The 14077-nt window shown below is 46.0% G+C and overlaps 1 protein-coding gene across 1 annotated transcript in view; it reads right to left on the reverse strand.

Moving 5' to 3' along the window:
- Positions 1 to 8200: 8200 nt before the first annotated feature.
- LOC122210565 (potassium voltage-gated channel subfamily KQT member 3) overlaps positions 8201 to 14077 on the reverse strand; it is a 49511-nt gene continuing 43634 nt past the window's right edge. Inside the window, exons 12-14 of the mRNA XM_042923332.1 lie at positions 12847 to 12945; positions 11079 to 11163; positions 8201 to 9489 (exon numbers count right to left, since the gene is read on the reverse strand). Of these exons, the coding sequence (XP_042779266.1) occupies positions 8755 to 9489; positions 11079 to 11163; positions 12847 to 12945 (919 nt within the window). The 3' untranslated portion in view covers positions 8201 to 8754. The remainder of the gene's footprint in view (positions 9490 to 11078; positions 11164 to 12846; positions 12946 to 14077) is intronic.

Raw genomic sequence — 14077 nt, forward strand, 5'->3', positions numbered from 1 at the left:
ATTCCTAATGTTCCACTTCTTGGGGTCTGACCTTGACCAGGTCTCTTTATGTTTCTGAGCTTTGAGTTCCTCATCTATAAAGTGGGAGCGATCAGGTCTAAAAACTGTGAAGGTGGGATAATATTTTACGAAACGCTGTACCTCCAGCCTTTCGAAGGCCTTTGTTACCTCCAGAGACAATAGTGGTTGTTTCTGGGGAGTGTGATTCACACGTTATGGGTCCAAGAGTAATCCACATCACTCTTGCCTCCATCATAGTTTCTTTCTTGAGTCTTTATCCTCTCCCTCTCAATTGTTTCTTTCCTCACATTTACAGATATGCTCATGTCTCCTCTTTTACCCGCCTTCCCACAACCGACAACAGACTGTGTTGTCACTCCATGTTGCCAATGGGGCAAATAACACTCTGTCCCATGACCATTGAAATGTCTATTTATTAATAAGTGGTGCAGTATCTGTTTTAAGATAGAACATAAAAAATCAGGTAAGAAGTGTTTGCATAATATATATGGAAATCAACCGATTAAAGTTGTTCAAATATTGGCCAGAGCCAGAATAGAAATTACACATACAGTTTAAAAATTACAGGAAATCATATTATAAAGAGCACTAAAGGCCACTTGTGGAATAGTTGTGTTCCCGTGTAAGCCAGAATGTGAAGAAAGCCTACTTGTAGCATGGAGACAAATTCAGGGAGCAAGGCACCAGAATTTTATGCCATTAAAGGGGGTTAAAGAAAATACAATCCAAAATCAAATACAATGGATCCATGTCATTGGAAGTCTCGATCTACTCTGCAGAGATTTGTGTTTTCCATCACTGCTATGTTAGAAAGAAAAAAAAAAAAAAGGAAGAAAAGCATATCCCACTGAAAGCAACGTAGAGAGCATTTTTCTCTTTAAAACAGGAAATGACTGACAAATCTGATGAAGTGGACCCATCTTACTAAGGTGACTTTTGAGATGGGGCAGAGCCTGCCTCTTGTCCCCAACAGCAAAATCTCTGACACTTGAAAATTGGCTGCCACCAATCTTGGAGGTTGTTCTCGCACGTGAATTCTTAACCCTCAAGGAATGTGGAAGGTGGAGCGGCTCCCTCTTCACCTGAAAAAGTATTCAGAGGAGGGCAGGGGCCCAATTACCAGATCAGGTTGACTTCCACCGGGACCTGTGATCTTTTGAATATTGAGGAAGAGAAACACAACTGTTCTGAGAGTTTGGCCTCCCAAAGAATGTTTTTGCACACTCACCTGTTTCTGCAGGATTTCAAAGCCCTGAAATAAAGGCATAGCCTAGAGATAAAAGACCAGAGGCAGGAAGGACATTTGAATTTGTTTGGATAAAACAAAGACAGGAGATGCTTGGGGGCAGAGAATAAGGGGCATTTGTGGCATTATCTGCAGCCACCCCAAGCTCTAAGAACTAATGGATTCCACCATGGACGAGGTGAAGAATTAATGTGGCATTATTTTCTGCCACTAACAGCTGGGTTGTGAGCCCACTCAAAGGAATAGGCAGGACCCACTGAACAGCCAAGTGGAGCAGCTGACACAGGGATCACTACTCTATCCGGGGAATCAATGGGTCTGATTGTTTTACTACAAAGTCAACTAGATATAGGAGGGCAAGTCTTGGTAGGGGACCACAGGGCATGATGTGGGAGCATTTCCATTGATGTAGGAGATTCAGTAGGGGGAGACATGAATTTTGAAGGTACATGAGCTTTGGTTACAAACCCAGCACTTCTATAATGAGTGACCTTTGGCAACGTATCCCCCACCCCCACCCCCTGCCCCCAGCCTCAGTTCTCTCGACTATACGAGGGAGACAATAACACCGCCTACATGGGGTTGTGGTGAGGACCGCAGAAGTCAAGAGAGAGACCATCACATCACATGCAACTCAGAAAGACAGTTTGGGTAAGTTTCTCTCCCTTTCCTTGACCCGTCTTGTGGGCAGAAGGAGAGAACGGAACACTGGAAGAAAACACGTTCCCATTTTTCACTCCTCTTAGGCATCAGATTATAGTCCATTTGACAAATATAAGAGGAATTACAAAGATATTCCTAAGCATTAGGCCAGGCTTTTGACTGCTTAATTATAAGTCACACTCAGGTTATTCTTACATAGAGCCCATTTTTGACTTATTTCCCCCTGAAACTTATTTAAACCACAGAACAGGGCTATTTAGAGGCTAAGAAGACAGGTAGAATGACAGTCTAAAATTACTGCCATCATTCTGACTTTGTCTTAGAAATTTCTGGTTCAGTCTGACTCAGGAGACCTGGACGTCTATTTACGGGGTCTAGCAAGGGCTATCGGGAGGCCTACCAAATTCTGGCAAATCTATCCCAAGCACTACATAAGTGGAAACCAACTATGTTAATCTTCATTTGAGCCAACAGAGGCCTGTTTACTTTCTAAAATAATTTCCCAGTTACACAAACATAAGGTGTCTTAAGTTGGATCCTGTCTGCTTCTTTGCAACTTTTAGTGACAACCCTAGAGTGCCAGTTGTGATCCGGCCAACATGGGCATGTTCTGAGACAAAGCAGGAGACAGAGATCCCACTGCAAAGGGATACCTTAGTAGAACTAATGACTTGGGGTCATACTGATCCCCAAAGAAATCACATCCCATTTCCTAAAATCAAAAACACAGATTTTTTTTTCCCAAGGAAGAATCCTGTTAAATTGGCTTCTGGATGAGGATACAACTTGGATGATGGCTCTGGAGCTGAATGAGTCCAGGGGAGGGGGCCAAAGAATAGAACCAGTCCAGGCTTAGCAGGACAAGGAGGGGACAGAGTTGTCGAGGCCAGAGAAGTGAAGGAGAGTGCTTGCATGGCCATGAGGCTATTCTTTATCCCTTTTCTCAACTGCCCACAGCAGCCGTGGGTTTTGCCAGGCCTTCTGAGAGTCAGCAGGATCTTGGGAGAAGAAACGTTGTCATCTTTCAAGGCATGAGATCAATCATATTCCAGAGACAGGAATGAGTTCCAATCAATGCATCTGGTTTAGCAGTTTCCGGAGTGGGCCAGGAAGTTCTCATTCATCTTCTGGGCCCACCTATAATGTTTTCTTCTCGGTTGTTACTTACCGTCCGTATCTGATCTCTGATATCTGGACCAGGAGTTAGGAGACCTGGGTTCTTGATTCACTCTGCTGCCCAATCACTTACTCAGCCACGGAGTGACTAGTGTGACTCCCTTTACTCTGAGCCTCTACTTCCTGATCTGAGCAGAGAAGTGGTTGTTCTTGATGATCAAGGACTCTTCTTGCTCTGAGCATCAAGAATCTATGAAATTGTATCTCCCTGCATCTATTATAATAAAGCAACCTACTGGTCACACTTTTCCTACAGGGATAACAAAGTTGAGGATGTTAGAGGTTGGGAACAAATCCCCCCAGGGCGAGTTTGAGCGAGCTTGAACCCTTTCCTCTGGAAGTTCTCCATTCATTGCTAGGGTGCTGTCTGACAGACATCATGGCTTGGTTAACTTTCCTCATTGCAGCCACTAGTTCCTTCATATTTAATTATCCCTGCTACTTGGCATTGCCTCCTAGAGATCATCCTTTAAGAGAATGGTCCAACAGGTGGTATTGTGTGTCCAAGGGAACTGCCACAACCCAATCAACCGCAACCCAACAGTCCTGCCACCTTCATTCCAACATTCCTGTCTTTCCTCATTTCATTGGTAGAGATGTACTTAAAAAAAAAAAAGAAAGAAAGAAAGCCATTGCAAGAGTGCCTGAATAGGCATTGTATCTCCACCACTCTTTTTCTAAAAAGGATTTCTTGGGGTAAATTTAGAATTCATAAATAATACCAAAGACTGAGGCAATGGCATCCATTTACAGTATTAAAAAAAGCACATGTGTAAGAGTCCCCAGACATCACTGTACTAGGGGTTTTAAATATATATATATATATATATATATATATATATATATATATATATATATATATATATATATCTCGATTGTCTCATTTGAACATCAAAACAGACCAGGAAAGTCAAACACTTTTGAGTGTCCTGAGATTCAAATTTTCATCCAGGTCATCTCTAGATCCTTTATATCTGTTTGAGATTTCCACTGCTGGTTTCCCAAGCCATGAAAGCTATAGAGATAGCCTGGTTCTTAACATGTTCTAATCTGGGCATCAGAGAAGTGGTACCTGCTGCCTTGTTTAAGGAACTCTTAGCTCAGTTTTGAGTAGTGTAATATCAGTAACATAAAAACTTTGGGTGATTTGGATGCCAAGAAAGGACTTCTACTCTTTGAAAAAGTTCATCTTCAAATAAGCAAGCCTCCAAGGACAAGTGAGGACACGAGGCAAATTCCTAAGGATGCCTGGGGTTCAGAAAGCAAAGGAAATCCATATGGTCCTACGTGCCTTGGAAGCATATTCACAGAAAACAAAGGCCAGCTACGTGGCACCTTCTGGGAGAAGCTGGGGATATGTTTGTCAGTACTGCCCAAAGTGAAGTCAACTTAGACCACTGAACAAATTTCTTCTCTCACTCACTTCAGGAGAATTTGATTAGCAGAGTCCCACTGGCAGAGTGACACTTTTCTCTTGAAATATATGTCTTGGCTAGTACAAGTCTCTCTTGGTCAACATAATGAAATGGAGGTAGCCCAGCTTCTTGCCTGGACTCAATCATTGTAGGGATCTGGAGAGGAGGAGAAAGCTAGTTTTTTCCCAAGAACGTTCTCAGTCTAGAACTTCTTTTGTACGTAGTTTATCTGGAGCTATAAAGCCCAGTGCATTGGACCCAAACTCAAAGTCCTCATTCAACCACTCAGTCTTCCCTGAACTGATGGTATCATTATCATTTTGATGGAGAATTCGTGCTTTTACTTTCCTCCATGCTCAATCTCCCACCGATTCCACGTGAGGAAGTGTTCCTATCTGTGCAGATGTCTTCGGGGATAAAATCAGATACTTTCCATTCCTGGTAGACATAATTTGTAGAGACCTCCAATATTAGAGGCCACCAGATTCCTAGCTCTTCGGTGGCAGGAACTGTGGTTTTCTTAACTCTGAATTTCCAGTATGTTGCACAGTGTCTAGCAGACGGCGGTGCTTAGTAAATCTTGTAAATGGGTAAACAAATGAATGTTTTTATTACCTTCTTAGTAGAGTGGCATGGATTTAGGAGAATGGTCTTGCAAATTTGAGTATATCTTATTATATTGGGATTTTCTACAAGTAATTATTCTTTCAACTTAGTGTCTAGGAACTGCCTTGCACAAAGATGGCAAGGCATAATGCATTCACTGCTGACTAATTAGCTCATTTTGAACTATTGTATATCTTGGTGTTTTCTGATGTTTTCATTGAAACTAGAGCTTTATTATATCCATGTTATATCTAAGAAGTCCAAGCTCTTAGTCCCCAGAAAAAGAATAGTCAGTGAATAGAACTTTCTCAGTTTGATGGGGTTTTTTTCCTTTGCCTCTCACAATTTTTTTTCTTAAACTTTTCGTGTTTGCTTGTGTGCTGGTGTTTGATGGTCAAAACGCACACTTGATCTCAACTGCTTTCTTCCCAGCCTGACAGGATCACCTCTCACCTAACATTTGGAAGATAGATTGATCTCATTCATTTTGATTCTGCTAAAAAATGACCTCTTGAAGTGTTCATATATCATAGTGTGACACAGAGAGACTGAATACCTATAATGGGATTATGGTTCCACTCGAGGAAATAATTCCCAGTTTTTATAATGGAATTAATTTGTCACAATTTCATGGTATTCTGCTAAAACTATTGTAGTTTTCCTGCAAGCTTCGGGACCACTGGTAAATCTGAAGTAGAATAATCTTGGGCCACGTTATTGGCCTGTTCTGTTGGATTTTTCCATCATGCTGTTCTTTTGTCTGACAAAAAGATCTTTGTGGAAGCACACGTTGTTTCTCCCCATAACTTAAGTTCAACTCTACACCTTGAATATCTGCTTCATCAATGCCAGCCACGATGATGATGTTGTTCATGAGCAGATAACTTGAACAGATTTGGCTTGCTTTTCTGGGATGACTTTTTTTTTTTTTAAGGGATATCCAAGCAGCAAATTCCAGAAGATCATTTTTCTTTTCTTTTTTTTTTTAGATGGGAAAGAATAGCTTTTAAAAAGTCTTACCATTTAGTCATTCATGAAAAATGTGTTTTGTCTTTGTCTACACTGATAATGACAGCTTACTACATGTTGGAGACATGATGATAATTGACACAAACCCAATCTCTGTCATCCTGGCCTTATGATCCAGCAGGGGAAGCTAGGCTGTCCTCCTGTGGTTTAAGAGATAATACAAGCTCTTATCCTTTGTAGGTTTTTTAAAAGAACCCAAGGCGGTCCTCTGACTTTGGATCCATGGTAACTATTTTTAGCTTGAGGATGAGAAAGTTTCACTTATCCTGCTGAGGACTCCGTTGAGTTCCTGGAGAATGCATGTATTTGTAAGGTACTGAGGCCAGTCGCTTCTGCAAGAATATTCATAAGGTAGGTAAAAATAATTGGTGCCTATGTGGAGGCTTTGATTCATTCTCCAGTTTTTTTGTTTGTTTCAAATAACTCATGTACATAAAGAAAACCATAGTAATATGTTAGATGATAGAAGCTCAATCATTTGTAGTAAAAGATTCCAGGAAGGTCAGAAGCAAGAACCAAACCTTAAGGAAGGGGCATTGGGTTTCTTAGGTCATTAACTCCAATGGCACTTTCATGCCTGTGTCCCATTCCCTTTGCCCTTCAGATTGTTAGAAGGTCAAATGGCGCACCATAGGGGAGGAGGTTCATATCCGAAGTGTGTGCTCATTCCTGTGTCTTTCCCACCTCGGACCGCAACGTCAATACCTCTCTGTGAGATACTCCATGTAAATGTCACCTACCTCTGACAATGCCTGCCCTGGGCCAAAGACTGCAGGCTTTGGTTGTGCCCTGCTAACGTCAGGGACCAAACCTTCATTATTATTGTACTCTGAGCCTTTTGCACAGTAGCTGTTGACATGGGGGTCGAAAGGAGCCCGTCTCTGAGAAACTAGTTCTGCCTCCTAACACACTACAAGAGTCCTGCATCAGGTCACGATGAAACCATCAACCAGGTATCTGACACAGTGGAATATGCATGTAGATGGTTAGGCCCTTTGATCCGCTTGATGGTCACCATGGTAACCACCCACAACCAGCGCTTAGATGTGGGATAACAGCGAGACAGTGATACTGTGGCCTAGTCATTTAGCTAACCCAGCCCAAGCCTAACAGAAACCTTTCTCCATCAAAGTGTTTCAGAGAGTAGTGACATCTCGTAAGAGGCCACAGGAGGGCTTGTGCTTAATATGGAATACTCATCCACGAGGGCAGTGCTCTCAGGGGCTCTGTTCTCACTTTGGCTAATCTTACGGCTACGTGTGGTTTAAAAAATCTGGAGGAGTAGAGTTGGATGATTCTGAAAATTTTGCCCTTTTGCATATTAGTAAATGTTGAAGCTTGCTTGTAGTGTGTGTGTGTGTGTGTGTGTGTGTGTGTGTGTGTGTGTTTCTGGATCCTAAATGCAATGCGTCAGGCAAGCACATTTTGCAATAAAAGCAAACAGCCCCCTCTTGCCGAGGAAATTGTGTTGTAGGCGCCTGCCACACGACATGGAGGACAGGTATCTTGGCACAATTTCTGGATCCCATCGTATAAAGGGCAGAGTGGCATGAAAGGAGGAGACCAGGGCATGGAACGAGTCAGCTGACTGGGCTTGGAGTCCCGGATCTCCAGGGGACGATGGACCGACCCCGGCTTGTCTCTACAGGAGTCAAAGGTTTCTCATTTTTACAAAGGAGAACTTGGACCAGATAATTTCTGGTTTCTAATTTTCATCTGAGATGGATATTTTGTACAAGTATCAGGGGGAGGCATGGGAGTTGAAACCTCATTTTGAAGGCACTGAACTTAGCTCCTGCCCAGAGGGGCACCCTACTTCTGATACATTTCATTATCTTTGGCTACATAAATTGGACACGATTTGAACTTGCGTGTGAGTGTGTGTGTGTGTGTGTGTATTTTCTCCCCGTCAATTCATAACTCACTTGAAATGCTACACTTGGGATTACCACAGATGAGGAAACCGAGGCATGATACCAGACAATGGCAGACCAGGTGAGGTCCCTTTGAGAGCTTTGAGATGGTTTTGCTAGTTTTTCCTTAATCAGGTAATTTTTAAAATTCTTACTTTTGGATAGGCGATGACTGCCTTGTTCCTTTCCTAGCGTTTTAGCTCGGTCGGCCACCTCACTGACACGCAATGCATTTTTGCTGAGCAAACTAGTTGCTTGCCGTAGAAAACAGTTAATCACCGAACTGTTTTACACAAAGGGGCAGTGGTTCGAGAAATAACTTAAACTACATTCCCCGCTTACCAAACCAAAACCCAAACGGACAAGTAGCACGGCTCGTCGATAATTTCTCCCCGTACTGGTCCGATCATGATTTAAAGTAAGAACAGCAGAGAAATGTGTATCCTAGAAGAGATTAGCGGTACCATTTATATATTGTAAAGTCATGCAAACCATGCTGAAAAGGAAGCGGCTTCCCTGTGGTGACCTGGGGAGGAAGAAGGCCCTGCCCGGTGGGAGGCCGCCGCGCACATGCATGTGTTTCACGCAGCCACTGGTGGTCTCACTGCTAAGTGTCGGCTGTGAGAGCAAGTGAGCCGTACGACGTGTGTCTACATTACAAGGAGGACGCAGCCCCTGACCCCTTTTAAATGGGCTTGTTGGGAGGGGTCCATACGGAATCAGAAATCCCGTCCCCTGTGGATGACAGAGGCAGGGAGCCACTGGGTGTGAAGGGGTCCGTGTCCGTGTCTGTCTCACCCTCGGCGAGGTAACGTTTCTCCCTCATCCAGCTCGACCCCCCGTTGGGGCCAAACACGTAGTCGTCTCTGTCTTGGGAGATGCTGAAGCCACTCGGAGACCTCTCCAGCTCCTCGTGGTTGACCGACATCAGGGACAGGGGCGTGTCACTGTCCCGCGTGATGCTCCGTCTCTGCCGAGGGGAGACCCGGTCCGAGCAGGGGCCATGCAGTTCAGCCTGGGAGTGACAGCTCACTCGGGAGTCGAGAAGAGTCAAGACAGGCAGGACGGTGGGCCTTTTTGCATACGTCGTTGCTGAGGAGGAAAGCGTCGCCTGGACCTTTCCCGCACTGGGTCCTCCTCGGGGAAGGGTCACTGGGTCATGGGCAAAAAACCCGTAGGGGCCGACTTTGTCGATGGGCACCCGGTGGAAGCTGTAGGGGGCCTCGGGGGGGCCCGTCTCCGAATAGTTGCAGATGATGGTTTTCAAATCAGAATCTCGGTTGTCCTCCATCTTCTCCACATCGGCCGGCGAGGAGGTGCCCTTGGTCGGGTAGTACTCCGTGACGTGCACCTGAAGCCTTTCCATGTGCTGCATGTGCATATCCACGAGGAAGTCCAGTTTCTTTCCCATGTCATGAACCTGAAAAATACACGGACCTGGGAATCACTGCCTTTGCAGGGCTGTGGGGGGACCCGTTCCCAGGCGGGAGGAAATAACCACGGCGTCTACTTTTTGGAAAGCGAGAGGGTTCCTGCGAATCGTAATCTTAACCACAGCTAATTATTTCGCGCTTCCTGACTCTGAGCCCCGAGCAGCCGTTACCGCTAACCTAGAACCCACCAGACGGGGGCTTTCTGGGAAGGGAAGGCTGGAACCAGAGAAGTGACCCGAGGACAAGTTTTACCCGAGGAGCAGGTGGCCTTGCTGCTGACGGTGGGGTCAAGGAGAGGGAGTTCTTGATTTGCAAACATTCGCTTCGACAGAAGCACGTGGGTTTGAGTGTCCGTTCTTCCTCTGTGCGGTGTTAACAGAGATACGAGGGCAGTCAGTAGCAAGGGCTGTGCCCCCCAGAGCTGAGGGTCCACGCAGGGGCCTTGGCACGCGAGCCGCCCTGAGGTAAGCTGTATCTGCTCCTACCCGCAAAACTGGGAACCGGCTCTGTCTTTGTGTGTGTCCCATGTGCATGTGCGTGTAGGCACGGGTGACGTTCTCTCCCCGACGACTCACGACCCCCCCAGGAAGCACGGAACCAGGTAGGGGTTGAGACGGCATCCAAGCCTTCCTGGCAACTAAGACTCAGAGCAGTTAGTAGGTACCTGATCTGCTTGGTGCCCGTTCGAGTTGTTAACTCATCTCATTTCACCACAACCCTAGGAGGGGTTTCACCACAAGCCCTAAGACTGGGATTACCTCTCTTCTACAGGTGAGGAAACAGAGGCCCCGAGAGAGGAAGTAGCTTGTCAAAGGTCACAGAGGCGATAAATGGGAGAGCTGAGATTATAAATTAAAATCTTTAAATGAAAAATGATATTCTTGAAGTGCCAGGAAGGAATAATCATTCAAGTTTCCTCTTGCCTCTCTTGAGCAGATCCAATTTGGGGTGATGAATAAAATAAGAAGGTTGGTGGGGACCCTAGCGGGAACTGACAGTGCCATTTATCTGATGTGCATTTGAATGGACTACACTCTAATATAAGCCCTTTGCTGCGGAAATGAGAGGTGAGCTGGGCGTGAATGGCTTTTCTTTCTGCCCTGACCGAACCCACCCACAGCCCGCCCTGCTCCAGGCCTCCTCGCAGGGACCACACACTGACCCGGCCTCTGAGGGAAGGATTAGGGACCCAGGACATGTGGGGAAGGGAACTATCATTTCTTAAGGGAGCACCGTGAGGCATGTGGGAACAGCAGCGATATTTGCTGAGTGTCTATCGTACGTCGGCCACTCGTCTACGTGATTCGCGTGTACCAACTCGTTCAATCCTCATAGCAACCTTATGAGGTGTTAGAATCCCCATTTTACAGGTGAGGAAACTGAGGCTCGGCACAATGAACTTGCATGTGACACCGAGCCAGTAAGTGCCAAATCACGATTTAATTTCCACATCCTTCTTCTCAATGGTAGATACCCAGATACTCAACCATCGTATCTCCCGATGGAAGAAAAAAATGACATTTGAAAATAAATTTTATATGATTTTTTGTTTTGGTAAGGAAAAGGAAAGACCTACCTGTCTTTCAACTTTCACAAACTTCCCCATCATGCTTTGGTCTTCGATTTCTGATGTGGATGTTCTGGCTACGTACGGTTCATTCCTAGGAAAGAGCCAACGAGTCTGTAAGATTGTTGTATCTGTCTTTGCTTTGCCAGGCTGTCTCAGCAGAGCGGACCATGGTCCCTGGAGCTATCGTTCCCATGCTCATGCTGATGCAGTCTGGAAGAGGCCCGCTCAACTCTGGAGGCACATGTGAGTCAAGAAAGGCTAGCATTTTCCTGCCTGCAGCACTGGTATCTTACTTTCTCTGCAGCAATTATCTGAAGCCAAATACAAAGCTGTCTTAGGAGGCTTTGGGTCAAAGTTAATACATCAGCTAACTGAGCCTTGAGGGTTCAGTGCCTTTAAATTATAGTCCTTTCTTTGGCTTTTAGCGTTGGACTATGGCGGAGAGCTTCTACTCCAAGGGGTGTGGGGTAGGGTGGGTGGGGTGGGGTTGTTCACTCTCTGAAATCCTATACAGTGGGTATCAATATCTCCTCTGTTACAGATGCTGAATCTGGAGAACGATGCAAAAATGGATGCTGGCGGAGAAGGGGTTGAGATGTGCCTCGCACGGGCTCCATGCCGGTGTGGGTTACGATCTATGTAGAAGAGAATCTTCAGGGAGCCCGGCTGTTGCTCAAAACCATTGCATCAGGCACTTTGTAGGTAGCTGGTTTTCTCTCTCATAAGCTACTCACTCCTGCTACATTCCTGGCCTGTCTCCGGCTGAGTGGTCTTGAATTAAAGCAGACATCAGAAACTCAGGGCCCACGTGCTAATTCTAGCCCACTAGTGTTTTCCTTGGCTCAAAAAGTTTTAAGACATTTCAGCCATTTCAAAAATAAGAAAGTTCACGTGACATCTGGATAATGGGCTCTTCCTGACAAATTAGACTATCCGGAAACAGAGGATATTGATTCCTGGCATTAGCACAGCAGATCGGAGTGACAATGACCTCCTTTGGTGACGGCAAGTGCCCTCTAGGTTGTCAGGGCCCACACTCCCTTATTCTATCCCCAGGACTGAGGCTGAAGGTCAGATGCCTTCCATCATCACTCTTACACTCTTGCTTCGTTTCTAATAAGGAGCCTGGTTGTTATAAGGTGTACGTGAGCTCTTAAGCCTGACTCCCTTCACTCATTTATGTTCCCTGCTTTGAAGCCCTCTGGGAGTAAAGAAGGTGTACATTCGGGTGTTGGCCTTCCAACGGGACTGCTCCCGGTTCCTCGGGACCTGTGCAAGGAACATTTCCAAACATTTTGTGTGGGATGAGCAGAACTTCCCTGCTGACGGACACGCTCTGCCCGCGATGATGTGGCGAGAGGCCGCACATCTGATTGCCTTCTCTGGTACTGGGATCGGTCAACACAGGGCCGACTATGTAGGCAAAGCCAAAGGCTGACCGGAGAAAGAATGCCTCAACTCTGCCCACATGAGCTATTCTTCCCATTCCAATAAACTCACAGGCCTCATCTTATTTTATAACACAGACATTATTATGTTCATTTTCATTAACCGTGGAAGGGAGTGTCCCCCACATGGTCTGGGAAGAGGGGCGGGCAGTCTTTTGTTACAGAAACCTCACAAATGGCCACAAGCCGGACAGAAGAGGCTTCAAGCTCTTTTCTTCACTTTCCTGAGGGGAATGGCCACCCCACCCAACCATGAAGGGAGCGAGCTGAGATTTGGGGATGGGGATGGGCCACGCCGCTGGTCAGTCCACGTCTCCGCGCCCCACCTGGGAGATTGCTGGGATGGGTAGGTGAACGCTGCCCCTCTCTGAGACTTCTTGTGTTTTGGGGTAGACGGAGGTCCAGGGGTGAAAATCATGTCTATTCTGGAAGAGACACACAAGGAGGGGATTACATTACAAAGAGCATTACAGGTAAAGACAGGAGAACAACTCCTTCTATTCTCTCTTTAGTCAGGCAAGGTTTGAAATATACAAGAGAAAGGAAAGGGGGGTAGGGGAAGAGGGAGAAAGCAGGAGTGAAGGAGAGAGAGAATTTTTAATTCCCATATATTATTACTATTATTATTATTATTTGGTCCAGCGATATGAGGGTATCTCCCCATCCCAGGGGAGACAGGCAGCTCAACCACAGAGAGAGGGTGAGGGTCACATCCTGTTAGCTCCTATAGGAAACGTGTGCTACAAGCCTGCCTGGTCTTCCAGGTCTTTCATTCTTTCCTCAAACATCTGACTAGCGAGTTTTCTTGACAAACCCTAGGCTTCGTGTTCAGCCGTGCACATCTCTGCTATTCTGCAGGCTTCCTGGCCATTGGAGGGACGGATCCACACCCGCCCTGCACCTCACTTCCATTTCTGCATGAGGCACCGGCTCCCCATCCATTTCACTCCGAACACAAATGGAGACAAATGTCCCCACAGCCCTGTGGGACTGGGACGGGTGTGGGAGCGACCTCGAAGGTTCATCACAGGCCCAGGACCACAAAGGCCACGCACTCCTCCGCTGATACCACCATGTACTCAATCGCCCTTCTTTTCTCTCTGGTCACATATCAGCATGGCTGGGGATATGCAGTTGGCTACCCAGGTGGTCAACCTCCAGCCATGACTCTTTGGAATACTTGTGCCTATAAATACTGAAAGCAACAGCAGTGTGAAGGTCTACACTGCGTGCGTTAAGATGGGCCAATATTTCTGGGGCTCCTGGGTGGTTCAGTCGGTTAAGCGACCCACTTTGGCTCAGGTCATGATCCCACTGTCCTTGAGTTCGAGCCCTACACTGGGCTCTCTGCTGACAGCTCAGAGCCTGTTTCGTATCCTCTGTCTCCCTCTCTCTTTACCCCTCCCATGCTCGCTCTCTCTCTCTCTCTCAAAAATAAATAAACATTAAAAGAAAATAAAAAGACGGGCCAGTATTTTGTTCTGGTGTTGTCCTAGACGTCAGGCTCCCTCCATCTCTCAGGGAGCCATATTTGCAGAAATAGCAGCATGTTAGGCT

The sequence above is a fragment of the Panthera leo genome, chromosome F2, assembly GCF_018350215.1.
Source record: "Panthera leo isolate Ple1 chromosome F2, P.leo_Ple1_pat1.1, whole genome shotgun sequence".
NCBI classification, from domain to species: domain Eukaryota; kingdom Metazoa; phylum Chordata; class Mammalia; order Carnivora; family Felidae; genus Panthera; species Panthera leo.